Source organism: Pseudonaja textilis, unplaced genomic scaffold (genome assembly GCF_049901715.1).
Source record: "Pseudonaja textilis isolate UNSWEBS1 unplaced genomic scaffold, rPseTex1.2 PTEXSCF20, whole genome shotgun sequence".
NCBI lineage: Eukaryota > Metazoa > Chordata > Lepidosauria > Squamata > Elapidae > Pseudonaja > Pseudonaja textilis.
The window spans coordinates 601514-627179 of NW_028262864.1; the positions used below are offsets into that span (position 1 = coordinate 601514).

At 47.2% G+C, this 25666-nt stretch overlaps 1 protein-coding gene across 1 annotated transcript; it reads left to right on the plus strand.

Moving 5' to 3' along the window:
* The first annotated feature begins 380 nt into the window (after positions 1-380).
* LOC113451912 (junctophilin-4-like) lies at positions 381-25173 on the plus strand. Its single transcript, XM_087918899.1, has 5 exons — positions 381-1985; positions 6292-7078; positions 15251-15369; positions 16705-17300; positions 23321-25173. The coding sequence occupies exons 1-5, from the start codon at positions 1607-1609 to the stop codon at positions 23399-23401; spliced, it is 1962 nt and encodes a 653-aa protein (XP_087775025.1). The 5' UTR covers positions 381-1606; the 3' UTR covers positions 23402-25173.
* The last annotated feature ends 493 nt before the right edge of the window (positions 25174-25666 follow it).

Here is a 25666-nt window from a genome sequence, read left to right on the forward strand (position 1 = left end):
AGCACAGAATTAAACTTCACCAAAAACCACTTTTAGACCAAAACTCAGAAAGGGTATGTTAACTCACGTTTCAATTTCAATTTTTCTAGCTAGCCAAGAAGTACAGTATTTCCAGGGGAGTATTTCCTCCCAACAGCAGTGTAAAAAGCTTAAAACAACCCTTCCCCTTTAAGAAAAAAAAAAGTCCTTCGGAGACAGTAAGTCTAGGTTGTCTGCCAAGAATGTAATACGGGTGGAAAAAAACAAAAGGAGATTTCTTCTAACTACAGGTTCTGGGAACTGCTTAGAAAGTTAACAAGGGGTTCTATAGAACCAGTCAGAACCAGTAGAATCCCACCCCTGTATCTGCCTAATCCTTCTGTCTCTCAATGCAGGTTGTTCTCTACATTTTGTCCCACCTGGTGTTCCTCCTCACCAACCCTACTGCCTCTCCAGCTTGGAAGAGGTTGAACAATTGTGGGGATGGACTAGATTGCTTCTGATGGGCCCTAGGGAGGAAAACCCCAGGATCCACTTTTCTGTCTGATGCTACAGAGGTTTGTGGACTCTGAATTCCAGAACCTCCATTCAGAGATGGCCGCCTAAGACTGAGAAGATCTCAGCAAGTCTAGTTGAGGACTTCAAAGGGCCCTCAGCCCTTAATGGAGTATCACCATGCCTTCATGGCCACCTGCAGTTAGGGATTCACCTTCTGGTTGTCTTCTGTCCATAAGTCACCACTGATCAATCCAGGCCACCACAGTTTTCTCAACCAATAGGCTTCTCAACCAAAGAGTTCAGGCCTACACATTGTCTATATCCTGAACTTGTGACATGGAAAGCAGTCCCCAAATGTTTGTTTCCTGCTGCTGAAAAAGCGAGAGGACTCACCAAAATGAAGTTCTTCTAGGAATTAGCATGTTTGGTCCTCACCAAAGAAAGACCAACTGGCTGTCCCTAGGCTCTACAAAGCACTTTGATTGTCTGTAGCGCCACCAGATTCCTCGACAGAGCTCCGAAAATCCATATCTTCTGATATTCCAGGTGTCCAACTCATCTCCAATTCTGTGGACCTCCAACTAGACAACACAAAGCCTTGAGGAACATCTATAGATAACTCCTGGACCATTGCTTTGTTTGTAATTGGAAGACTTTGGGGTGGGTTTTTTTTTCTTATATACTAAGAAGAGCAGTGTGAATTTTTTTCACACAAATTTTGCACTTTCACACCAGTGACTTTTTCTAAACTGTAATATAATCCCATCTCTGCCACATGTTTATTACCACTAAAGGGTGGGCTCGCCCTACCGCTAGTTTCTTCCTGCTTCAGGACTCTGGAGGCTCGGTGCTCCTCCTCGGTGCTCCCCGGAGCTGATGCCCAACGAAAGCAAAACAAGCCGGCATTAGCAAATTTGGAATTGCAGTTCAGCCGAACCGGAGACTCCTGGCCAGAGACGGAGAACGGCTTGCCAGATCGATGTCTGGCCATCCAGAGGGAACCATGGAGGATTGAAGCTGCTCTGGGTGGAGCTGAGCCATGTAGAAACGACTTTGACAGGCAGGAGAAATGCGCACAGGGACTCGGAGGTAACTGCAGTCTGACTGGCTGGGGAGAAACATTACATGAATGTCCAACGGAGGCAGATTTGATTTTGATGATGGAGGCTGTTATGTGGGCGACTGGGAAGAGGGCCGGGCACATGGCTACGGGGTGTGCACAGGCCCGGGAGCCCAGGGGGAGTACAGCGGGCGTTGGAGTCGCGGCTTTGAGTCTCTGGGCGTTTATACTTGGCCCAGTGGGAATACCTACCAGGGCTTCTGGAGTCAAGGCAAGCGCAGTGGCCTGGGCACGGAGCGGAAGAGCAAGTGGAGTTACAAGGGGGAGTGGTGCCATGGGCTGAAGGGCCACCTGGGCATCTGGGAAAGCCACTCGGGAGTTGTCTACGAAGGCATGTGGCGTGAAGGTCTTCAGGATGGCTACGGGATGGAGACCTACACGGACGGAGGTGAGTCAGGAGAAGAGGCCGAGAAGAGGGTTGGGGGCTGGACTGTTGTTCTTGGTCTGTTGGTCCTGACATCGTATCTGTCTTCTGATTGTCCACTTGGCCCATGACATCATGTCCCTGTCCAGTTCTCCTCTGTAAGTCTGTTGAGGGGCAATTGGAGAAGAACCCGGGTTCTTTCCATCTCTCCGCACACTTTTCGTTCCCCATTGCTTCATACCTTTGTCTAGATTCTCCTCTAGCGTACCACCTTAGGACATCCATTGTCCTAAGTCAAGGGGTATCAAACTCAAGGCCCAATGAATCCAGCCCATGGGGTGCTTAAATCTGGCCCACGGAGCCAGCCTGGAAATATCAAAGGACCGGCCTGCGGGGCCTCTGTGGTGTCCCTTTCTGGCCAGAAGAGTTCTGCAGGAGGTTGTGAAGGCTGTAAATGAGCTGCACAGGGGCCTTGCATGGTCCCCTGTGCCTCGTTTTGGCCAGCAGGGTGCTTTAGGAGGTGTTTGTCCCATCTCCCCTCCCCTCGCTGGCCCATGGAGGAGAACTACAATGCTCATCCAGCCCTCAAAGAAATCCAGTTGGACACCCCTGGTCTAGATGTCCTGCCAGGTGCTGAAGTACCACCAGTGGTACACATACCACACATTGAAAAACACTGTCCTAAGATACTGGTGGTGATGGTTGTGCTGATAGTGGTTGATGGTGATGCAGTCCATAGAAAGTGGGCCAGATTTCTCCATAGACTTTTCATTCCCCCTTACTCCATTTCCTCATCTAGATGTTCCTCCACCACACCATCTGTGTGTCCTAAGTGGTGGTGATGGTGATGTGTCCCCAGAAAGTTGGTCAGATTTCTTCATGCACTTTTCATGCACCGTTGCTTCATCTCTTCATCTAGATGTTCCTCTAGAGCACCATTTCTCTGTCCTCAAGATAATGGGTGGAGGTGATGATGGTGAGGGTACTGTGGTTCTTTGGACCTCTCTCACACACTTTTTGTACACCGTTGCTTTGTTTCTTCATCTAGATCAGTGGTTCCCAATCTTTTTCAGTCCACTGCCCCCTTGGTGCTACAAACTCATCCTCAATGCCCCCCCCAGGGACAGGATTCAAATTTCCGTGGGCATGGCCTAATTTGAGGGTGTGGTTTGCTGGTCATGTGACTGGGTGGGCATGGCTTGCTGGTCACGTGACTGGGTGGATGTGGTTTAGTGACTGGCAAACCAAATATAAGTGGGCCTCACTTAATGGCCAGTTGCTCGGCAAGTGTTCTAATTTATGACTGGCCTCCCCAGAACTACTTGACCTGTTTTTGGAATTTTGACAGCCATACACACACACACACACACACACACACACACACACTCACACACACACTCCCTTCTAACCCTGCTGGAGCAGGTCATTGGACTAGAATTGGCAAAGCATCTCTGATTAGATTCTAGTAGTGAATAGAATCTAATCAGAGATGTTTTGCCAATTCTTGTTGCTTTGTTTCATTTGTATTTCTTTATTTTATGTTGCTGAATTGCATTGACATGTGTGTCCCTTCTTGTGCACACCCCAGAAGCTTTTGTGATTCTTTGCAGCAAAAATTACCGACCTCTGGCTTTGCTCTACTTTTCAAATGTGCCATCACTGCTGCATTCTAGGTATCGGCCTTGCAGGTTCACCCCATTGAGCCCGCTGCACTGGAGGGACCTGCCCAAGCAAGTCCAAGTGGAGCGGTGCACCAAATCAATGGGGTGAGCCTGGGAGAGGGAAAGAGAGAGAGAGGAGAGAAAGAGAAAAGGAAGAAAAAAAAAAGAAAAAAGGGAAAGAAAGAAAAAGGGACAAAGAAAGAGGAGGGAAATGGAGGTGGGAGAGGGAGAGAGGGAGAGACTTGATGCATCAGATTGAAATGAGGCCTAGTTTAGAGGCCCTTTTCCATATTGAAACATCTTTGCCAGCATCTTTGCCAGCACATTGAAACATCTTTGGCTTCTATTAATTAAAAGTTTTGTGGATGAAACATGGCCAAGACTATCAGGAAGCTCTTGCATTTTGTTGAGGCTTTAAACAGGATCCATTGGACCAGACCTTCACCCTAAAAAATTACTTTTCCCCACTGTATTACAGTGCCAATTCTGAAGAAGGCAAAACCAAAATGTACTGGTAAATTACAAGGAGAACACACAGAAACACACACACTCCCTTCTAACCCTGCTGGAGCAGGTGATTGGACTAGAATAGATATTATATTTCTCCTCCCTCCCACCCTCCCTCTTTATTTCTTTTTCTTTCTGTCCCTTCCTTCCCTTCCCTCCCTTTCTCTGTCCCATTTTCTTTCTGTCCCTTTTCTCTTTCTCTTCTTCCTTCTCTTTCTCTCTCTCTCTCTTTCCTCTCTCTTTCTCTCTCTCAGGCTCACCCCATTGACTTCATGCACCATTCCGTTCGAACTTGCTTGGGCAGGTGCCTCTGGTGCAAGGGGCTCAATGTGGTGGACCTGCAGGGCCTTGCCCTGAATGCAGTGGTGGCGGGATGTTTGGAAAGGAGAACAAAGCCACTCTGGTTTGCTCTCCTTTCCCAATTCTGCATTCGGGGTGAGGCCCCACAGGATCACCCCATTGATCCCCTTGCACTGGAGCATGCAAGTCAATGGTGTGATCCTGCGGGGCATCACCTTGAATGCAGTGGCAGGATTTTTTCTCACCCCTGAATTGTGCCCTGTGAGAGGCCCACCTCCAGCGCCACCCTGCCACCTCTTAGTGCCCCCTTGCTGCCCCCCTTGCCTCTTAGCACCCCCCTAAGGTATCCCACCCCCCCAGGGGGTGGTACCGCCCACTTTGGGAACCACTGATCTAGATGTTCCTCTAGAACACCATCTGTGTGTCCTAAGGTAATGGTGGAGGTTATGGTGGTGGAGATGGTTGTGGTGGTGATGGTGATGACGATGCCAATGGTGGTGACAGTTCTTTGCACCACTCTCAAACACACTGTTCATACACTGTTGCTTTGTTTCTTCATCTAGAGACCTGATGGCGAACCTATGCCATGCGTGCCGGAAGTGGCACGCAGAGCCATTTCCCCCAGCACGCAAGAGCTCGCCTGGAAGAACTCCATTGCACGTGCACACGTGCCACCACCCGACAGCTGATTGTCGGGTATCTGGTGTCCTTGCGCTGGGGGTGGGCGGGAGACACACTCGTGTGCACAGAGATGTGCAGAGCACACTAGGGGTCACGGCCGCATGCGCTGAGATGCTCAGTGCTTGGAGGGATCGCATATGCATGCACAGATGGATGGCGCATGGGAATGATCCCGTGCGCAGGTACAGACGCGTGGTGCACGACAAGGGGAATCGTGCGTGCAGGCACAGGGGGTATGGGGTGGGGCCAGCACGCATTGCCTTCTGAGTGCTGGCACACGAGCACACAAGTGCACACGCAATTATCAGCATGGGATCTGAAAAAGATTTGCCACCACTGATCTAGAGGTTCTTCTGCCACACCATCTATGTGTCTCAAGATAAGGGTGGAGGTGATGGTGGTGATAGTGATGGTGATGGTTGTGGTGAGTGAGGATGATGCAGTCCATAGAAAGTTGGTCAGATTTCTCCATATACTCATCCTTGCTCCATCTCTTCATCTACTGGCAGATGTTCTTCTAGAACACCATCTCTTTGTGTCCCATGACAGGAGGTGGTGATGATGATGGCAATGATGATGGCAATGGTGGTGACACTTCTTTCTACTTCTCTCTCACACTGTTCACACACCGTTGCTTTGTATCTTCATCTAGATGTTCCTCTAGTCTAGAACACCATCAAGATAATGGGTGGAGGTGGTTGTGATGTGGGTGATGTGGCCCATAAAAAGCCAATCCAATTTCATCGTAGAGTTTCAAACTCAACTGGGCTATAAAATGTAGCAAGTTTTCACACACACATTGCACGCCCTCTTCAAGCAACCCTAACTCCTTTAAACATGGGAATAACCAACTAATCTTGTAAAACCTTGAAAGAACAGTAGGAGGCAAACCAACACCAATGAAGTCCCATCCATGACATTTAACCACCCTGTTTTCAAAATTGAAACCCTGGGGTCTTCTGGGGAAGGCACTCCTGTGTAGGTCCTTGAACCTCACCCATGACTTTTCTCCGTGGTCTCCAACACAAACATCTGGGATTCTTGATCCAGTTTCTATACACCAAGACGGTTCTTCCTTCTTGGTAGGTCTGAGAAGGCTTGAGTTGTCCTCTTCAGCTGGACCACTTTGTTGGAATGTCCTTCATCTTCCTTGGTTGACCTCACCTTTCCCTCCATTGTAGGTACTTACCAAGGCCAGTGGCAGTCCGGCAAGCGTCATGGATATGGAGTGCGCCAGAGTGTCCCGTATCGACAAGCCACCCTGGTGCGCTCCCCACACCGGACCTCACTGGAGTCTCTCCACAGTGAGGCCAATCACAATGCCCTTGTGGTACCTCTCCCTTCTTCGCTGTATCCTTCACCACTCCCTGGGGACAGCCCCGCCTCAGGGTCCAGGGGTGGCTTTGTCTTAGCTTTCCCTGGAGATCCAGACTTCCCCAAGGGGACCAAGAAGAAAAGCGGAGGGTTCTTCCGGCGTTCCTTGCTCCTGAGCGGGCTAAGAGTGCGGAGGGCCGAGTCTAAAGCCTCTCTGGGCAGCAAGCGAGGGTCCCTCAAGAGTGAGGCAGGGGTCAGTTCAGTGGGAAGCGAGGCCACCACCCTCAGCTATGCCGAGATTGAACCTCCTGAGCTGCCTTCAACTCTGACCATTGAAGGTTCTTCCACTGAGGTCTACGCGGGAGAATGGCGGGCTGACCAACGCAGTGGCTACGGGGTGAGTCACCGCTCCAACAGGCTGCGGTATGAAGGTGAGTGGCTGGGGAACCGGCGACATGGATATGGGCGCACTACCTACCCCGACGGTTCCAAAGAAGAAGGGAAGTACAAGCTCAACCGGTTGGTGAGTGGGAAGGTGAAGAACCTCATCCCACTTCGACGGAGCAAAGTCAAAGAGAAAGTGGACCGAGCAGTTGAGGTGGCCCAGACAGCGGTCAGCATGGCTCGTCAGAAGCAAGAATTAGCCATCACCAGGTAAGAAGGGGAACTAGGAATGGGGGTTGGGAAAGAGTACAGAGGGCAGCACATTCCTACAACCCTCTCATTGATGGTTTCACTCAATGGTTGACATGGAAGAAGATTAACTTGCCTTGAAGGAATCTTTAAAATGTGGGTGGAGAATGATTGAGTCAATGAGTTATCCTCACGAGACATCTGTGAACATCAGAAGATGTTCTTCTTCCATAGTCTAGACCAGTAATGGTGAACCTTTTTGTTGTGGTGTGCCGGCACCCACAATGCAATGCGCCCCACCCCACCTGCACATGCATGTGCAACACCCTCGCCCTGTCCACTTACCTGCACTGTGCATGTGCGTGCCTCCCAGCTGATTTTTGACCCATTTGAGGCCGTTTCGCCCTCCTGGAGGCTCGAGGGAAGCCTCTGCAGCCTCAGGAGGCGAAAAAACGCCTTCGAAATACTGGAAGTGCCCGTTTCAGCCTCCAGAAGGCTTCTGGAACCCGGGGAGGCCGTTTCGCCCTCCCGGAGTCTCAAAGGAAGCCTCTGGAGCCTGAAAACGGGCGTGTTCGGCTGCGCCCGGTATTTCTGGAAGGCCCGTTTTCAGCCTCTTGAGGCTGCAAAGGCTTCCTCGAGCCTCCGGGAGGGCGAAACTGCCTCAAACGGGCCGAAAATCAGCTGGGAGGCCGCACATGCACAGTGCAGTAAGTTTGTCTGGGAGCTCACGTGCCCACACAAATGGCTCTGCGTGCCACCTGTGGCACGAGTGCCATAGGTTTGCTATCATGGGTCTAGACCAGGGATGCCCAAACTTAGCAACTTGAAGACTTCTGGCCTTCAACTTAAAGTCTTGTGGACTTCAACTCTCAGAATTCCCCAGCTAGCCATGGCTGGCTGGGGAATTCTGGGAGTTGAAGTTCACAAGTCTTCAAGTTGCCAAGGTTGGACACCCTTGGTTCTAGAACTAAAACGAACTTCACATGAGGGACAACATTTCTAACAAGCCCATTTTACTCCGAGGTTTTTGTGAGTTTTATTCCTAGCTTCTTCCTTGGCGTAAAATTGGTTCATTGGAAAACATGTTCCTCGATTTATTCTGATTTTTTAAAATATTTTTTTTAAAGAGAGGATGCAGGATTACAGATGGTCAAGAGGAGAATTTCTTCCTCTCAGCAGTAGCCATTTTAAAAAGACACAAAACAAAAATTCTCTTTCTGGTGTTTTTTTGAGAGTCCCACAGGGACTTTAGCGTGTAAAAAATCCATCGTGATTGGGCCTTCCGGGTAGAAAATTCATTATAAAAATATTGGTGGCAAGGGATTAAAAAGGCTTGTTGTTGTTTTTGTGTGTGCAGGCTTTGGCTCCAGCCCTCAAAATAAAGAGAGATAGGATGAATTGTTGCAATTTTCTAAGGCTATCTGTCCATCTTTTTTTCTTCTCTTTTTATCCATCTATATTTTCTTTCTTTTTTATCCTTCTCCTGCTCTGCCTCTTTTTTTCTCAGTCACCAAATCCCGTTTTTCCTTTCTTTTTTTCTTTTTTTCCTTTCTATTTAAAAGATCCCTTTTATAGCCCTTTTCTAGCTATATTTTTCTTCTACCTATTTTTCTTCTATAGTTTTCTTTTCACATCCCTTCCTGTTCCCCAACCAGGCCTCCCTCCCCGCCCCCTCTCTCTTTCTCTTTCTCCCTCTTTTCTCTCTCTCCATTTTTCTCTTTATTTCTTTCTCCCTCTCTCTCTCTTTCTCCCTCTTTCTCTCTCCCTTTCTCTTTCTCCCTCTCTCTCTCTCTCTCTTTCTCTCTCTCCCTTTCTCTCTCCCTTTCTCTCTTTTGCCCTCTCTTTCTCCCTCTCTTTCTCTCTCTTACTCTCTGTTTGTCACTCTCTTTTTCCCTCTTCATCTCTCTCATTCTTTTTTTCTCTTAGTATAATAAAACTGTAGGTGAGTCCATCTATATCTGTATGTGGCGAGCGCACACACGTGTATTTGTGTTTATATGTGTGTGTGAATGTGTAAAAAGGCTGGCTCCCAGTGTAGGCTGCCCGGTCACCTAGGCAACAGGAGGAGGGGTGAGATGATTGGCTGACGGCTGCTATGGCAACAGTCGCAGCATCCTATGGGCATGGACCAGGGATGAGATGGGAGGAAGTGAGGTGGAGCCATCCAGGGCTTTTGCGGGGGAGGGTTGGGGGTTGCATCCAAGCAGAACCCCCCCCCCCCATTGCAACAATAATTCCTTTTTAATTTCCTTCTTTTTGGATTCCACAGCGAATTTTTGTAACCTACAGGTAGACCTCGACTTATGACCCCAATTGAGCCCAGCATTTCCATTATTAAGTGAGACATTGGTTGAGTGAGCTTTGCCCCATTTTACTACTTTTCTCGCCACTGTTGTTAAGTGAATCACTGCAATCGATAGGTTAGTCACCTGGTTGTTCAGTGAATCCGGCATTCCCCATTGATTTTGCTTGTCAGAAGGTTGTAAAAGGGGTTTGCATGACCTGCAGGGCACTGAGACCATCATAAATATGAGTCAGTTGTGCCAAGCATCTGAATTTTGATCAGGTGATCATGGGAATGCTGCAAAGGTATGAAAAATAGTCATAAATCCCTTTTTTCAGTGCTGTTGTAACATTGAATGGTCACTAAATGAACTGTTGTAAGTCGGGGACTACCTATATTGGGGTTAGGCCAGGGGTCTGCAACCTGTGGCTCTGGACCCACATGCGGCTCTTTCGGCTCTCTGCTGCGGCTCCCTGTTGGCTGATCCCATCACTGGCTGGTTCCACCCCTCCCCTCCCCATCACTCCTCGCCTGGCCTGAGAAGGTAAGGGTTATGGCAGGGGATGGAGACTCGCTCCATATTCCAGAGCAGGAGGTGACTGGGTGGGAGTGAGTGACATCAAGTTGGCCACGCCCATCCAGTCACACCAGTTGTTAAATTATTGGGTCCCAGTGTTTTCTTTTCTGTGGGAAACAGGTCCAAATGGCTTTTTTAAAATAAAAGAAAAAACAACCCAGATGTTTTTGATCTTTCAAGAAGTAGTTCCCAAGAGTCACAAAGTCACAAAGCAAATCCAAATCAGAACAGATTGTTTCGTTTAGCACTTTCTTCTTTTTATATTTTTTCTTCCTGGGGTAGAATTCAATTACACAGATCCAAAATAATTTTCTAGAAGTTTTATCACCATTTATTTCTAGTCTTATAAAGTCCAAGCAGTCTCCTTCAATACAATCTTAAAGTAAGTTCTTTACCTCTTCCCTCCCACTTATAGCAAAAAAAAAAAGATTAAGAAATTTTTAAGTTTTTAATTCCAATATTCAAAAATCTTTTACCTCCTTGGCTTTAAGTTTCAGGTTTGCTGTGCCCAAGCAGGTTTTCCAGATTCCCTCTGCTATTTCCGTGGGGAGGGAGAGTGAGAGAAAAAACTTTCCCTTTAACTTTTCTTCCGCCGCTTTTACAGCCTTCTTTGGGAAACAATGGATCCTTCAAGCAGTTTAATTTCCAAGGTATTTAAGAGTTCCTTGTTGTCCTGGTTCAGCCAAAAAAAAAAAAACCCCTTTCCCTTTCTCCAGCTTCCTCCTGCACAAATCTTACCCGGCTGCAGGCTTCTTTGTGGCGGCCATTGCTGACCGCTGCTCCACCGTCTTGGGAAAAAGGAGTTTTGCCGGCTGGGGAGGGGGTTTGCGATACCCCCAAATCCCTGTCTGGATCTCCTCTCTCTTCGGTTGCCTCTATGGGGCAACCATATCCTCCAGAACCAACTGGATCGGAGGAACTTCAGCAGCGAGCGCAGCAGGAACCACGCATGATTGCGGATTCCTGCTGCTGCCGAAGCCTTGCAAAACCGGAAGCCCCCAAATGGCTTTTTGAGTGTTTAAGGTTGCAGACCCGTGGGTTAGGCGATGATTAAAATGGCATGTCTATGGAGAACTTCAACCATCCAGGTCAGGGTTGTCCCAAAAGTGCTTTTGTTTTTCAAAAGGCAATTGGATTTCCTTTGTTCCTTGAAGAGGTTTCACTTCTCATCCTAGAAGTTTCTTCTGTTCTGAGTGAATGGTGAAGGATGGAAGGATTTATTCAGATAGTCCCCATTCAAAGTTACACCGGCACTGAAAAAAGTGACTTAGGAATGCTTTTCATACTTATCACCATTGTCCCCAGGTTCACATGATAAAAATTCAGAAGCTTGGCAAATTGACTCGTATTTATGACAGTTGCAGTGTCCCAGTGTCATGGGATCACCTCATGCAAACTTCGAACAAGCAGAGTCAATGACAAAGCCAGATTCACTTAACCACAATACTAAAGTAACAACTGCAGGGATTCACTTAACAACTGTGACAAGAAAGGTTACAAAATGGGGGCAAAACTTGCTTAACCAACATCTCACTTTAGCAACAAAAATTTTGGGCTTAATTGTGGTCGTACATCAAGGACTACCTGCATTCCTTGCAGTCCTCTGGTTGTTTGTATTCTCTCTGAGAGCCGTTGAGGTGACTTGGGGGTTTATCTGTGCCCTCAGGGTCCCCTGAATAGTGCAAATGGGTGTGGAACCTTCTTGGAAGTGCTATTCAGGGGACCCTGAGGGCTCAGATAAACCTCTATGGCCTCAATGGCTCTCAGAGAGAGTACTAATGACCAGATGACTGCATAAGAATATAAATCCTTCCATCCTCCGCCATTCAGTCAGAACTGAAGAAAAGTTCTCAGATGAGAACTGAAACCTCTTCAAGGAAAAGCAAAGAAAGACCAGCTGCTTTTTGAAGAAGCAGCTTTGGGATGTGTTGCAGTTCCAACCAGTTGTAAATGGAGAGGGAATGAAGAGGGTATGTTTAGATCCTCAGAGGTGGAGACCATGCATGGATTGAGGGCAGGAAGTACAGGAAGAGCTGGCCTTCATCCAAAAATTAGATAATGCTCATTTACAGGTCTGGAGATTAAACCATATGCAGAATGGCTGCAGGATTTGGGTCTGGCTAGTATAAAGAAAAGAAGAATTAAGTGACACCAGAGGGACAGAGGGAATTAGTGACACCAGAGGTGGTATTCAGCAGGTTCTGACCTGTTCTGGAGAACCAATAGCGGAAATTTTGAGTAGTTTGGACAACCGACAAATACCACCTCTGACTGGAGATTTTACAGTATCCTTCCCCTGCCATGCCCACCAAGCCATGCCCACAGAACCGGTAGTAAAAAAAAATTGAATCCCACCACTGGGTGACGATAGCAGTATTCCAGTATTTGAGGGGCTGCCCCAAAGAAGAGTGGGTCAAATTATTCTGCAAAGCACCTGAAGGCAGGACAAGAAGCAATGGGTGGAAACTAATGAAGGAGAGAAGCAACCTGGTATTAAGGAGAAACTTCCTAACAGTGAAGACAAATAACCAGTGGAACATCTTGCCACCAGAAATCTTGGATGCTCCAACAGTGGAGGTTTATAAGAAGAATCTAGACAGTCACTTATCTGAAATTGTAGAGGGTCTCCTGCTTGAGCACAGGGGATTGGACTAGAAGACCTTCAAGGTCTCTTCCAGCTCTATTCTGTTCTGTTCTATTCTATTCCCAGTACTCACCTTACGACCACAATGGTAGAAGAGCATTTCTGTTGCTAAGCAAGGCATTGGTTAAGAGAGTTGTGCCCAATTTTAACAACTGTTTTTCTCATGGTTGTTAAGCAAATTGCTGCAGTTGTTAAGTGAGTCACATGGTCATTAAGACAATCTGGCTTCCCCCATTAGCTTTGCTGGTCAGACACTGGCCAAGATAGTCGTAAATGGTCATCCCCATGATGCTTGATGTCGTAAATACAGTTAGTCCTCGACTTATGACAGAATTTGAGTTGCTAAGAATTGAGTTGACAATTGAGTTGAGCCCAGAATTTATGTTGCTAAGTGAGAAGTTTTATTTCTGGACCCATTATACGATGCTTCTTGCCATGCTTGTTAAGCAAATCATGACAGTTAATTTAATAACACAGTTGTTAAGTGAATTTGGCTTCCCCATTGCCTTTGCTGGTCAGAAGGTTGCAAAAGGGGGTCACGTGATTCTTGCACCCTGCAACCGTCATAAATGTGAGTCAATTGTCAAGCATCCGAATGTAAATCATGTGACCATGGGGATGCTGCATAGGTCATAAGTCTGAAAAAAGGTCATAAGTCACTTTTCAGTGCTGTTGAACTTTGTAAGTCAAGGAGTACCTGTACATGTCAATTGTCAAGTGCCCCAATTTTGATTACAGGAAGCTGCAATGGTCATAAGTCTGAGGATCGGTCATAAACCTCTTTCTTCTGTTTGGTTGCAACTTGGAACATTCACTAAGCGAATGGTTGTGAATCGAGGACTACATGTATAAAGGGATGGCAGAAACTACCCCTGTTTCCCCAAATATAAGACTGGGTCTTATTTTCTTTTGGGCCCCAAATTAAACACTAGGGCTTATTTTCAGGGGTGTCTTGTTTTTTCCCCTGCACGTAACAGAGGCCCACTTTTTCTGCTTGTTCCTGGCGGGGCAGGAGGCCATGCAGTGCACCAGTGCTGCTGGCACGAGGCAGGGTAGGTGGAACTGGCTCATGTACCCAGCATTGGCTTACCTCAGGGCCCCTGTAGCCAGGCCATCCATGCCCCGACACCTGCCATGGTACCAACACACCGCTTGACCTCCTTCTCCATTGCGGCTGCAAGCAAGCAGAAGAAGTGAGCCAGCAGCCATGTGGGCTCCTGCTCCACATGGTTCCAATGCTGCCACCACAAGGCAGGTCTCGGGGTGTGAGGGGCCTGGCTGTGGGGGCCCTGAGGTAAGCTGGTGTGGGCTGTGTGGGGCAGCTCCATCACCACCCTGCCTCACATCGTGGCCGCGGCACCGCAAGAAACCAGACAGTATGGGCAGCAGGGTGGCTGTACAGGCTCTTAAATAGGGCTTATTTTGTGGGTAGGGCATATATTAGGTGCACGTGTAAAAACATGCTTGGTTTTATTTTCAGGATAGGTCTTATTTTGGGGAAAACAGGCTAGAAAGCAAAGCCCCTCCTTTTAAATTCTTGAATTTACGCTAGTAAATTCTCAACCTAAATTTCTCAACCTTAACCACTTTAAGATGGGTGGGATTCTCCTGGTGTAACAGCAGGTTTGCTAATTGCGTGCTTTGCATGTGCACGTGCACACACAGCTTTTGCAATTACCTTTGATGTTACTTCAGGGAAGTAACACAGCTGAGACATGGCAATCAGCTCTGCCGTGCAAATCAGCTGAGCAGATATAGGTGAGTACAGCGCAGGGGTGGGCCCACATGATTGTTGGATCACACTGGTTCGGAGCCAGTTGATCATCGCAGCTAGGGGGTTGCCCAAACCAGTCCAAATCAGGAGAATCCCACCCCTGGGCCTACCTGTATCTCAGCTTTTCCCCAAAGCCATCAGAATTCTAGTTTTCCAGACAAAATTCCTTATCAAAATCCTGTAGCCTAATGGATTTGGGTTGAAAACATTATATAATAACAATGACAACAACAAAGTTGACAAGACCTGCAAAATCGAACTATGGTACATGGTAATATTTTCCCAAATTTTTCAATACTTGGAGGAAGGTTCTCCATCCCAGGATGAATGGCCAAAGTTGGAACAGATTTTGGTTAATCAATGATTTCGGCTCCTGTTGTTGAATGAAATTGTGAAGTGAATCCATAATGAGTTTTGAAAATGAAAGAAAAGGGCTCAGCAGTTCCAGATCTGAAGCTGAGGACTAGCCTCAAAGCTTGAAGAGCAAGGTTTATGGAGGCAATGTTGGTTACGATGCTCCTAGCTAAGGTGGCCAGCATTGACCACCTTGAAGTGATTTTTTGAAGTTCAAAGAGGGGCACCTTAGGAGGAGAGTCTTCAGAAAGGGCCTTCTTTCTCAGTTGACCCAACATACTCTCCATCAATTCTTTGAACATCATTGGGGGGGGGGAGGTGTCACCATAGGAGGACAAATTTTAGAAAGAGCTTTCTTTCCCCGTTGATCCTATACTTTCTCCATCAATTCTATGAACATCATGGCCACCTTAGGAGGACACATTTAGGAAAGATTTCTTTCTCCATTGACCGAACACTTTCTCCATCAATTCTTTGAACATCATGGAGGGCCACCTGAGAAGGAGAGTCTTCAGAAAAGACCTTCTTTCCTCATTGACCCAAAACTTTCTCCGCCCCAGGGCTGCAGAAGCTCGTCTGAAGGCGGCCACTGCCCTTGGGGCAGCCGAAAAGGCTCTTGAAGCTTCCCGTTTGGCCAAAATTTTGGCTCAAGAACTACAGCCCATTCTAGCAGACTCAGGTGAGATGCTTGCATGATGGCTCTTCAGAAGTAAAGATGTTCTACCTCCTTCGAAATTCAGCCCTGGAGAATGGGGTGGTGGTAGTCCTTTTTTGGCAGGGGTGGTGGCGAAGGCCCAAGCAATCAATGGGTTTTTGGTGCATAGTCTCGTCTTCTGAAACATGACACGTCCCTCTGCTCTCTTCTCAAAGGTTCCACAAGTCCTCAATTCCCTTCTTAACCCAATAGTACATTCCTGGGATCACTCATTTGTCAGAAATGTTATAGAGCAGTGGTGGCTAACCTTTTTGGACTCCTGTGCTGATAATTGTGTGTGCGCTTTTGTGCACACTCTCGCATGCCAGCACCCAGAAGGCAATGCATGCAGGTCCGCACCATGCCCTTACGCATGTGCATGCGACCCCCATGCTGCACATTTCTGCACATTTCTGCACATGCGTGAGTGCCTCCCCAGTGCACCCCCGTCCCCCGCACATGCATGCCAGATACCCAACAATCAGCTGTCGGGTGGGCAGCGTAGGCTCATGCGCAGTAGACCTGCTCTGGGCAAAGGCTCATGTGCCAGCAGTAATGGCTCTGCGTGCTACTTCTGGAACGTGTGCCATAGGTTCGCCATCACGGTTATAAAGTTTTCTGCCTGAGCAGAGGGTTGGACTAGAAGACCTCCAAGGTCCCTTCCCACTCTGTTGTTCTGTTATAAAGTGTCATGTATATTACATTAATGTTGCCATAGAAGAGCATTTTTTCAACCTTAGTCCCTTGAAGATAGGTGGATTTCAACTCCCAGAATTCCCCAGCCAGCACATGCTGGCTGGGAAATTCTGGGAGTTGAAGTCCACCCATCTTCAAGCGACTAAGGTTGAAAAATATTGCTGTGAAATCTAATTTAAAAAGGGGTGTCATTAATAAATAACAGGACCACTCCTATTACACACCTGTTCTAATTTTTACAATCCCGAGTGGACATTTAACTACAGTAGTACCTTGGTACTGAACTGCTTTGCAACTCATTGGATTTGATGCTCAACACATTTTGATGTGAACATTTTGCCCTAGTACTCATCTTTTGTTTGGTACTCAACACACCAGCTAGAACTTGTCAATGTTGTGACTCACTACAGCATTCCTTACAGGAAAAAAATATTTGGTACTCATTGTTTTTTGGCACCTCCCAGAACCAATTAACAATGATACCAAGGTACCACTGTATTTTTGTCCTACAGTCGAGAACAGGAGATCATGATATCAGAGCGATTTCCACTGCCAAACTTTCTTGAACCCAGAGCTTTTTACACCCATCCCTTCTTTAACTGCCAGTCACTTCTCCTTCCCCAGAGCCACAGGGCCGGTTAGATTCAGAAGGCACCAACACCAATTTCCATGAGTACGACAGTCCCCACGTCTGCGAGAACGGCATCACCCCTTCCAGCGTTACCCCAGATCTGAGCTTACCAAGTTACCCTCCCACTCTGCTACAACCTTGGCGGGGGGACTCTTGGCAGACTTGGCCTCCCTTGGAGAATGGGGGTCCTCGCCAGCTCTTCCCTGAAGCCTCAGATGTAGAGGAAGAGTGGGGTTTGTGGGGTAGTTTCCCATCTCAGACACTGCAGCTTGTTCCTGAGGGGTTGTGGGAAGGCGAGGAGGAACGGGGGCAGCTGAGTAGCTACAAAGCCAAGGAAGAAGATTATGAGAGGGTCCCTCAGCATCCTCAGCCAGGCAGCCCAGCTACTGGCAGCTCAGGCAGCCTACGAGAAGAGGAAGAAGAAGAGGAGGAAGAAGGGAATGCTTCTAAGACTTATCCCGGGGGGAACCAGGACGATGCAGTACCCTTGGGAATTCCGGTTGATGCAGAACCCAAGAACAAGGAATCGTGCAGGTCTTCTCTTCTGGAGGGACCAGAGAGTCTACAAGCAGTCCAAAGGGGGAGACAGGTAAGAGGTCAACGCATTTTAAGGAGGGTGGGACACCTTAGATCAGGGGTCTCCAACCTTGGCAATTTTAAGACTTGTGGACTTCAACTCCCAAAATTCCTCAGCCAGCTTTGCTTTTCTGGGAGTTGAATTCTGGGAATTCTGGGAGTTGAAGTTGACAAGTCTTAAAGTTGCCAAGGTTGGAGACCCCTGCCTTAGATGGACATTAGATTCGTCTTCCTGGCTAAGCTGAGTAGAGTTTGTGATACCCTGTTTCTCCTAATATAAGCCCTATCCCAAAAATAAGCCCTTGTTAGGGTCATCTGTGGGAGGTGTGGCCAGCACCAGAGGCAGCAAGGGCATTGGGGCCGATGGTGTCCAGTAGCAGCATAAGCCTGCACAGGGCAGGTGAGTTGATTACCTGTCTAAACAGCAGATGGAGGCAGAGGCAAGGGGGAGGCACATGATCCAGACACATTGCACGGGATTCAGGAAAGCCGAGAGTCAGTGGGCCACAGCAGGAGGGCGGCCATGGGAGGCTTGTCTTTGCACACTGGCACCAGTAGCAGATGTAGGCAGAAGTGCAGGGGGAAGGCAGGCAATCTCGACGAGTTACTTGGGCTGAGGGAAAGCTGAGAGACTTGAAGATGAGCCTCCACACCTGCCCGCCCATTCCACATCCCACCATGTCTCGGCTTCCCTGCTCTGTTGTGGCCTCAAGCAAGCAGAAGAACTGGGCCTCCCGTAAATGGGAAAAAAGACATCCCCTGAATATAAGGCCTAGTGCTTATTTTGGAGCTCCCAAAAAATAAAACTGGGTCTTATTTTAGGGGAAACACGTGTAGCACTGGCGAGTCTAGATGGGTGATTCCATTTAGCTCTAAAGCACCATGCCCGATGCCTTAGATCTGAGCTAAATGGCCAAGACCATCTTCAGAGTCGAAGATGATGATCTTGGACATCATCCAAGGAAAGAAAGAACAACATCTAAGGATGCTGGAGGCAAAGGCAGGTGTAGGAATGCTGAACAAAGTCAACATTGATCCACCACAAGATTCTGCTTTGATCATATATGGTGATCACCGTAGGCCACCCTATAGTGGTGGCCAGTCTCTTTAGTTTTTTTGACCCATTCCTGGATACACCCCATCAAGAAAACACAACCTCTGACCTGTTTTAGGGTTCTCTCCCATGCCCCTTTCCCACAACAGGGAAACAGATCCAAGTTGATGGAAACTAACTAAGGAGAGAAGCAACCTAGAACTCAGGAGGAATTTCCTGACAGTGAGGACAATTAATCGGTGGAACAGCTTGCCACCAGAAGTTGTGGGTGCTCCAACACTGGAAGTTTTTAAGAAGAGATTGGACAATCGTTTCGCTGAGATGGTATAGCGTCTCCTGCTTGTGCAGGGGGCTGGACTAGAAGATCTCCAAGGTCCCTTCCAACTCTGTTATTCTGTTAAGTGAGTTCTTGAATCCTCTGATGTGTAGTAAGGATTTAGGTTTTGGGAAGTTCCACGAATGACTTTGTCCCATCTGCTGTTCTTTTTATGTGTTGGGCTAACTCCTGACCCTCCTGGCCAGGGATGATGGGCACTGTAGTCCCACCTCGGGAGGGTACACAAAACACAGTCCAACCAAACATGGGTTTTGCACAAAAAGGTTTTTGTGTTTTATACCTCTGGTAAAAACTGAGGTTGGAGGCAGCCTTTCATAAGTGAATCCCAAATACTGTGAGAAACCCAACCTGTTGTATTTCTGCCTGTCAGGCCTTTGTTAAAAGTACAGGGAGATCCGTCTGGGCCCACAGAAGGTGCTTCATCAAAAGGGGGCTTGCTGGCCTACGTCTTAGCATTGTGAGGAATCAGACAATGGCAGTTTATTCAGAAAATCACAATAGCATATCACAGCTGGATGTGTGATGTGGACTGACCACTGTTTAAAGGCAGCAAAGTTATTTATAGTCCTCACCTTATGATCACAATTGAGCCCCAAATTTATGTTGCTAAGTGAGAAATTGGTTCAGTGAGTTTTGCCCCATTTTATGACCTTTCTTGCCACTGTTAAGTGAATCACTGCAGTTGTTAAATTAGTAATACAGTCGTTAAGTGAATCTGGTTTCCCTGTTGACTTTGCTTGTCAGAAGGTCACAAAGGGGGATCACGTGACCCCGGGACACTGCAACCATCGTAAATATGAGTCAGTTGCCAAGCATCCGAATGTAGATCATGTGACCATGGAGATGCTGGCAACGGTTGTAAGTGTGAAAAATGGTCCCTCAGTCACTTTTTTCGAACTTGTAACTTTGAATAGTCACTAAGTGAACTGTTGTAAGTCGAGGACAACCCATGTTTTCTTATTTTTCTTAAGAATAAGGGGGAAAAACATCCTCAAGTCTAAGCAAACTTTGAATGTCCCATATCTATGGAAATTCTCAATCATCCAGATCGTGGTTGTCCCAAAGGTGCTTTTTTCCCCCAAAAGACAACTGAATTTTCTTGGTTTTTGTCTTTAAAAATGTTTAGCTTCTCATCCAAGAAGCTTCTTCAGTTCGGTTCTTGGATGAGAAGTGAAACATTTTGAAAGAATAAACCAAGAAAGTTCAGATGCTTTTGGAAAAAAACACTTTTGGGACTCAAATGTTTCAGCTTCACCCATTATTGTAAATATAGTTGTGGCAGCCATCTTGAATTTTTTTATGCTGCCCTCAACATCCTTAATTGCATCAAAAAATGATGATCTTTGGAGCAAAAGGAAGCTTAAAGCTCAAACATTTTAAGTTCCTACTGTCCTAAGGCATGATTCACACATCTTACTAAACCATGGTTAGGTTCACAGATAAAACCCAGAATATTTCCTTCCTGCCTTCCTGACAGGATTAGCCATGTAAAGTGGGAAATAAACCAAAAGGCTGTTGGAAGATTTCTTCCAACAACTGGTTCTCTGTACTGCTCAGAAAGTTAACAAACAGTTCTCCTGAACCGATGCGAACCGGTTGAATCCCAACACTGAAACTAAGATAATAAACCATGATTTACAAGTTACAATAGGCAGGTTTAATGCTACACAAAACCCACAATCCAACCGAACAGGTTATGGTCTAGCAAGAGTTGAAGCACACAAGCTTTCTATTTAAATATTACAGGGAGTCCTCGATTTATAACAATTTGCTTAGTGACTGTTCAAAGTTACAAAGGCACTGAAAAAAGCAATTTACGACCGTTTTTCACACTTATGACCATTGCTGTGTCCCCAGGGTCACGTGATTTACATTCAGCCTCTTGATAACTGACTCTTAGTTTATGACAGCTGCAGTGGCCCGGGGGTCACGTGATCTCCTTTTGTGAGCAAAACCCACTTAACAATGATCTCACTTAACAACAGAAATTTTGGGCCCAATGGGGGTTGTTAAATCGAGGACTGCTTGTACTCAAAGTTACAACAGCCCTGAAAATAGGGACCTGTGACACGGTCACACGTTCAACCATGACTGGGTCTCCGCATCACCTGATTGTGGGTTTGTACACTTGGCAAATTGTCCTCTTTTTGTGATGGGTGCAGTTGTTTCCCCGGGGCCAATGTGCACCATCATTTGTGACCTTCCCAGCTGGCTTCCAACGAACAAAAATCAATATGGAAGCCAGCCGCAAAAAGCCACAAAGGTCGGATCATGTGGCGTCACGCTTCATATCAGCACCGTTGAATTTTTATTTTCCATACCAATTGTGGTCGGTAAGCCGAGGACTTCCCATTTTCAGTTGAACTGCAGTCTGGGGGGGAGGGGCAGTTGGAGGAAGGCTGTAGGTTTTGCAAAACCACCCCACCCATCCATCCAATGTTGCCAGGAGCATCTCAACACCCCTCCAAGAGAAAATAGCCACCCCCTCTCTGCTAGCACAATCCACACAACCCAAAACAGTTCTTGTGTGATGCACACAATTCACAGAGATCTACAAGAAGTCCCAAAATCCACCCAACACAATTTTCTGCTTTTCCATAGAGCGCTTGCTCCCACTCCTCCCTGCAATCTGAACTAAACATCCCCCCACCTCATTTGCACAACCAAGGAGGGGCAAATCCCCCCCCCCTTTTTTTAAACCTCCCAATTCTCTCCAGCCCATTCATAAGACCCCCCAAGTATATCCCTGCAAGCATATCCCTGCCCGACAACAAATAAACCACGGTTTGACCCTCTTGGTAGAACCATGGGATATCTCACTGCCCCCTATAAAACATCCTCAGGGTTTTTTCACAGTGCTTGCCCTTCCTCCTTTCTCCCCCTCCCCTATTTCCCCACCCCAAACCACGTCTGTTATTTACATATATATTTTTAAATGTATTCCCCCTCCTTTCCTTCTGGAATACAGCTGGGAATAAGAAGCAGGAAGGAGGGAGGGAGGGAGGGAGGGAGGGGGGTTGGGAAGAACCACCACCCCCCAGCGTCCACAAAAGGATTGGCTAGCCGCCTTCCTCCCGTCGCTAGGCAACAGCATCCTTTCTTCGGCAACAGCATCCTGGTTTGTCCTGCCTTCTTCACTGCAGCATCAGGGCGGTCTTTGCCAGTTGGTTGGTCGGTACAACCGCAGTGGGGAGGCGGGGTATTGGGAATGGTGGGAGGGGGTGGGGGGGCTGGCAGAACTGCAGGTCATCAATAATCCAGCAGTTCTGCTCTCAAGGGGGGCTTGGAGTCGGACTGTGGGGGGGACAGCAGGAGCATAGTCCATGATGTTATCCGGGCACTGGTTTGGTGAATTCGGGTGCTTTGGAAAATAAGTTGACCCCACTCTTCTTTGTAGCAGCCCCTCAAGTACTGGAATATTCCTATCATGTCATCCCTAATCCTTCTTTTCTCTAGACTGGCCATACCTAATTCCTGCAAGCCTTAAAAATTTTAAATTGGACATTATCTCGTGGATTATTGATTTTTTTAAATGAGGAAGAATAAAGTGGGAAGTTAACAGGAAAAAAAAGAGGTGGAAGGGACCTCAGAGGTCTTCTAGTCCAACCCCCAATTCATGAGATCCTATATCATTTTAGACAAATCGCTGTCCAGCGTCTTCTTAAAAATCTCCAGTGATGGAGCACCCACAACTTCAGGAGGCAAGGAGTTCCACTGGTTAATTGTCCTCGCTGTCAGGAAATTTCTCCTTATTTCTAGGTTGTTTCTCTCTTTGATTAGTTTCCAACCATTCTTTCTTGTCCTGCCCTCTGGTTCTTTGGAGAATAATTTTATCTCCTCTTCTTTGTGGCAACCCCTCAAATATTGGAAGACCACTATCCTGTCCCCCCGGTCCTTCTTTTCATTAAATGAGACAATACCGAATTACAGCAACTGCTCTTTATATATATTTCAGCCTCCAGCCCCCTGATCATCTTGAATGCTCTTCTCTGCACTCTTTCTAGCATCCCAACTAGGGGTGGGCTGCTACTGGTTCACTCTGGTTCGAGTGAACCGGTAGCTAATTTTATCATTTTTAATGACCGATTCGGTGAACTGGCAAATCTGACCCCTAGCTGGCTGCACCCCGCCCCCTCCCAGGAGTCTCCACATGGCCTGTTTTGGATGCCAGGTAAGTGCAGGGCCTGTGCGGAGGCTTGGGGCCTCCGGAGCCCAGGGAGGCCATTTTCGCCCTCCTGGAGGCTCGAGGAAAGCCTCCAGAGCATGGGGAGGGCGAAAACACACACACCCCCGGCTGTGGTGCAGAAGGCCAACTAGGCCATGCCCACCATGGCCATGCCTACCCAGCAACCGGGCAGAGAACCGGTTGCTAAAAAAATTTGAAGCCCACCCCTGGTCCCAACCTCTTTTTTTTGTTATATTGTGGCTGTCAACTCATAAAATATTTGGGCAGTGCCGGACATGTTAACCCCCAATAAATCCTTTTGAAGTTTTGCTCAAGACTCATGATTTAATTGGCGTGACTGCCGGAATCCTGATAGCAGCGACCAAAACTGGATGCAAGATTCCAAGTGTGGTCTTATAAAGTGATATTAATCGTGTTTTTTTTTTATTGTGATTTTTTTTCCCTCTTCTCTTTCAGGGGTCTCACTTGCTGGTCGTGGCAGCCGTCCTGTTGGTGGACATGAGTCTGGCTTACCTGTTCTCCCTCCTCCTGGCTTGAGAAGGGATGATGGAGGCAGGAGGAGCCCTTTGTCCTTCGTTCTCCCATTTCCTCCTCCTCCTCTTCCTCCTCTTCCCCCAAAGAAGTTTGATAACAAACTCTGATCTCTGCCTCTCTTCTCCCACCCTCCCACCTCTCCCCCCCGCTTTGTTCACATGTCTTTACTCACCCCAGCCGTGACTCTGGCTGCCTCTTTAAATTTTCTAGATCGTTTACATATAAAGGGCTCTCTTTCTACTGGTGATTTTCATTCTCTTCCTTCCTCTTTGCTGCTTTCGCCCTCAAATAACGACCATCTCCTTTTTTCTGCTTCATTCATTCATTTTATTTTTTTCCCCATCCAGCCCCTTTCCCCGTTTTTCCCTTCCATTGTGGAACCGTTGGGCCCGGGAGTAAAATTGAGCCAAGGTCCAAGGAGAAATTTTACCCTCTGGAGAATTAAATATTAGGATGGTTGGATTAGAGAGAACATCAACATTTGGTGGCCGGTTTGCTTGTAATGAAGTCACACATGTACACACACACACAATTCCTACACATTGAAGTTGTTGGTTTGGGGTTCTTCCCTCCAGCCTTAGGAATACAGGCAGTCCTCAACTTACAACCAGAATTTTTGTGACTAAGCAAGGCAGTTTTTAATAAGGGAGCTGCACCTAATTTTATGGCCTTTTTTGCTGCAGTTAAGAGAATCGGACAGATGTTAAGTGAATCTGGCTTTCCCTCCCTTGATGTTGCGTATAGGAATCTGGTCGGGAAGGTGATCACATGATTCCCGGGAATTTTGTTCACCTGACCTTGAGGATGGTCATAAGTGCGAGGACCGGTCATACGTCACATTTTTTTATCGGCCTTGTAACTTTCAGCAGCCTTGTTCTTGTGACCTTGGGGATGGTCCTAAATTGCAAAGACTGATCTTAAGTCATTTTTTTCAGTGCCCTTGTAACTTTGAATGGTCACTAAACAAACAGTTGTAAGTCAAGGACTTCCTATACAGGCAGGGAGATGGTTCCCGTTTCAACCAGAGGTAGGATTCTTACGGTTTAGACTGGTTTGGGTGAACCTCTTGTTCCGATGATCAGCTGGCTCCGAACCGGTTCTCTCTGACAAGCATGTGGGCCTGCCCTCCCACCCCTGCTCTTTCCTGTACTTTATGTCTTTGTTAGAGCACAGCTGATTCATGCAGCAGAGCTATATGCCGCGCCTCAGCTGTTTTCTTCAGCTGTAGTTGAAGGTAAGTATTAGCTTTTTTAAATTCAGAGCACACACACAGAGCGTGCATTTGGCACGCATGCGCTCACCGATCTGGTTGTTATACCAGCTGAATCGCACCCCTGGTTTCAACAAAAGGTGGATTGTTTTTTTCTGCATTCCAACTTTCTCTGAATAGACACCGTGAGAAAGCACCCATCCATCTTTAGAAATGGTGCAAATTTGAGAAAATTCACAACGTTTTCGTGCCACTCTCTTATTTCCTTCCCTAATCTTTAATTCTCCGCCTTTTTTAAACAAACAAACCAACCCCCCCTTTCCTTGCTCTCTTTGCTTGCTTCCTTTTTCTCGACCTTCTTCTTTTCAAAGCAAACCAACAAGGCGAAAAACAAGCCCAACCAACCAACCAACCAACCAACCAACCAGACCAAAAGAAGAAACAAGCCACTGTCCCCACGCCAGCTGTTTCCTTTTATGCTTTTATAAACCTCTTTCTCACAGCGTTTGAATACTTAAAAAAAAAAAACATAAACTTAACGAGAGAGGGTGAATGGGAGATTCCTGACACCAGGCTTAGGGGTAGGTGGTGTGGGAGGAGTGGGGGAGGAAGAAAAAAAGGACATTGGGGAACCCAGGAATTGCACCGATTCCCTCAAATTCAGGTGTGTGTGGAAAAAAAAGAGGGTATTTCTGTACCACGCTACGAGATGCCTCTTCAGGAAAATGGAAGGAGGTGGATAGGTCACAAAGGAGAGGATGCTTGCTCCTGGGAGAATCTCTTTGGGATTATTCCAGCCCCGATTCCTGGGGGTTGCAAAATATGAAATGGGAGAAATTGCAAAATTTCTGAGAATGAAGCACTTTAAACATGCATGGTGTCCCGTTCCCCGCCCCCCACGTGTGAAAATTCACCAGCTAAGGAAGCAAAGGCTTACCTTGCCAGGGGCTGGGACTTAGGGGGTGGGTGGGGGGAATAGGAGAGATAATTTGCCTTCTAGAGCAGGGGTCGCCAACCTTTTGGACCTCAGGGACAACCAAACTCATAATTTTAAATCC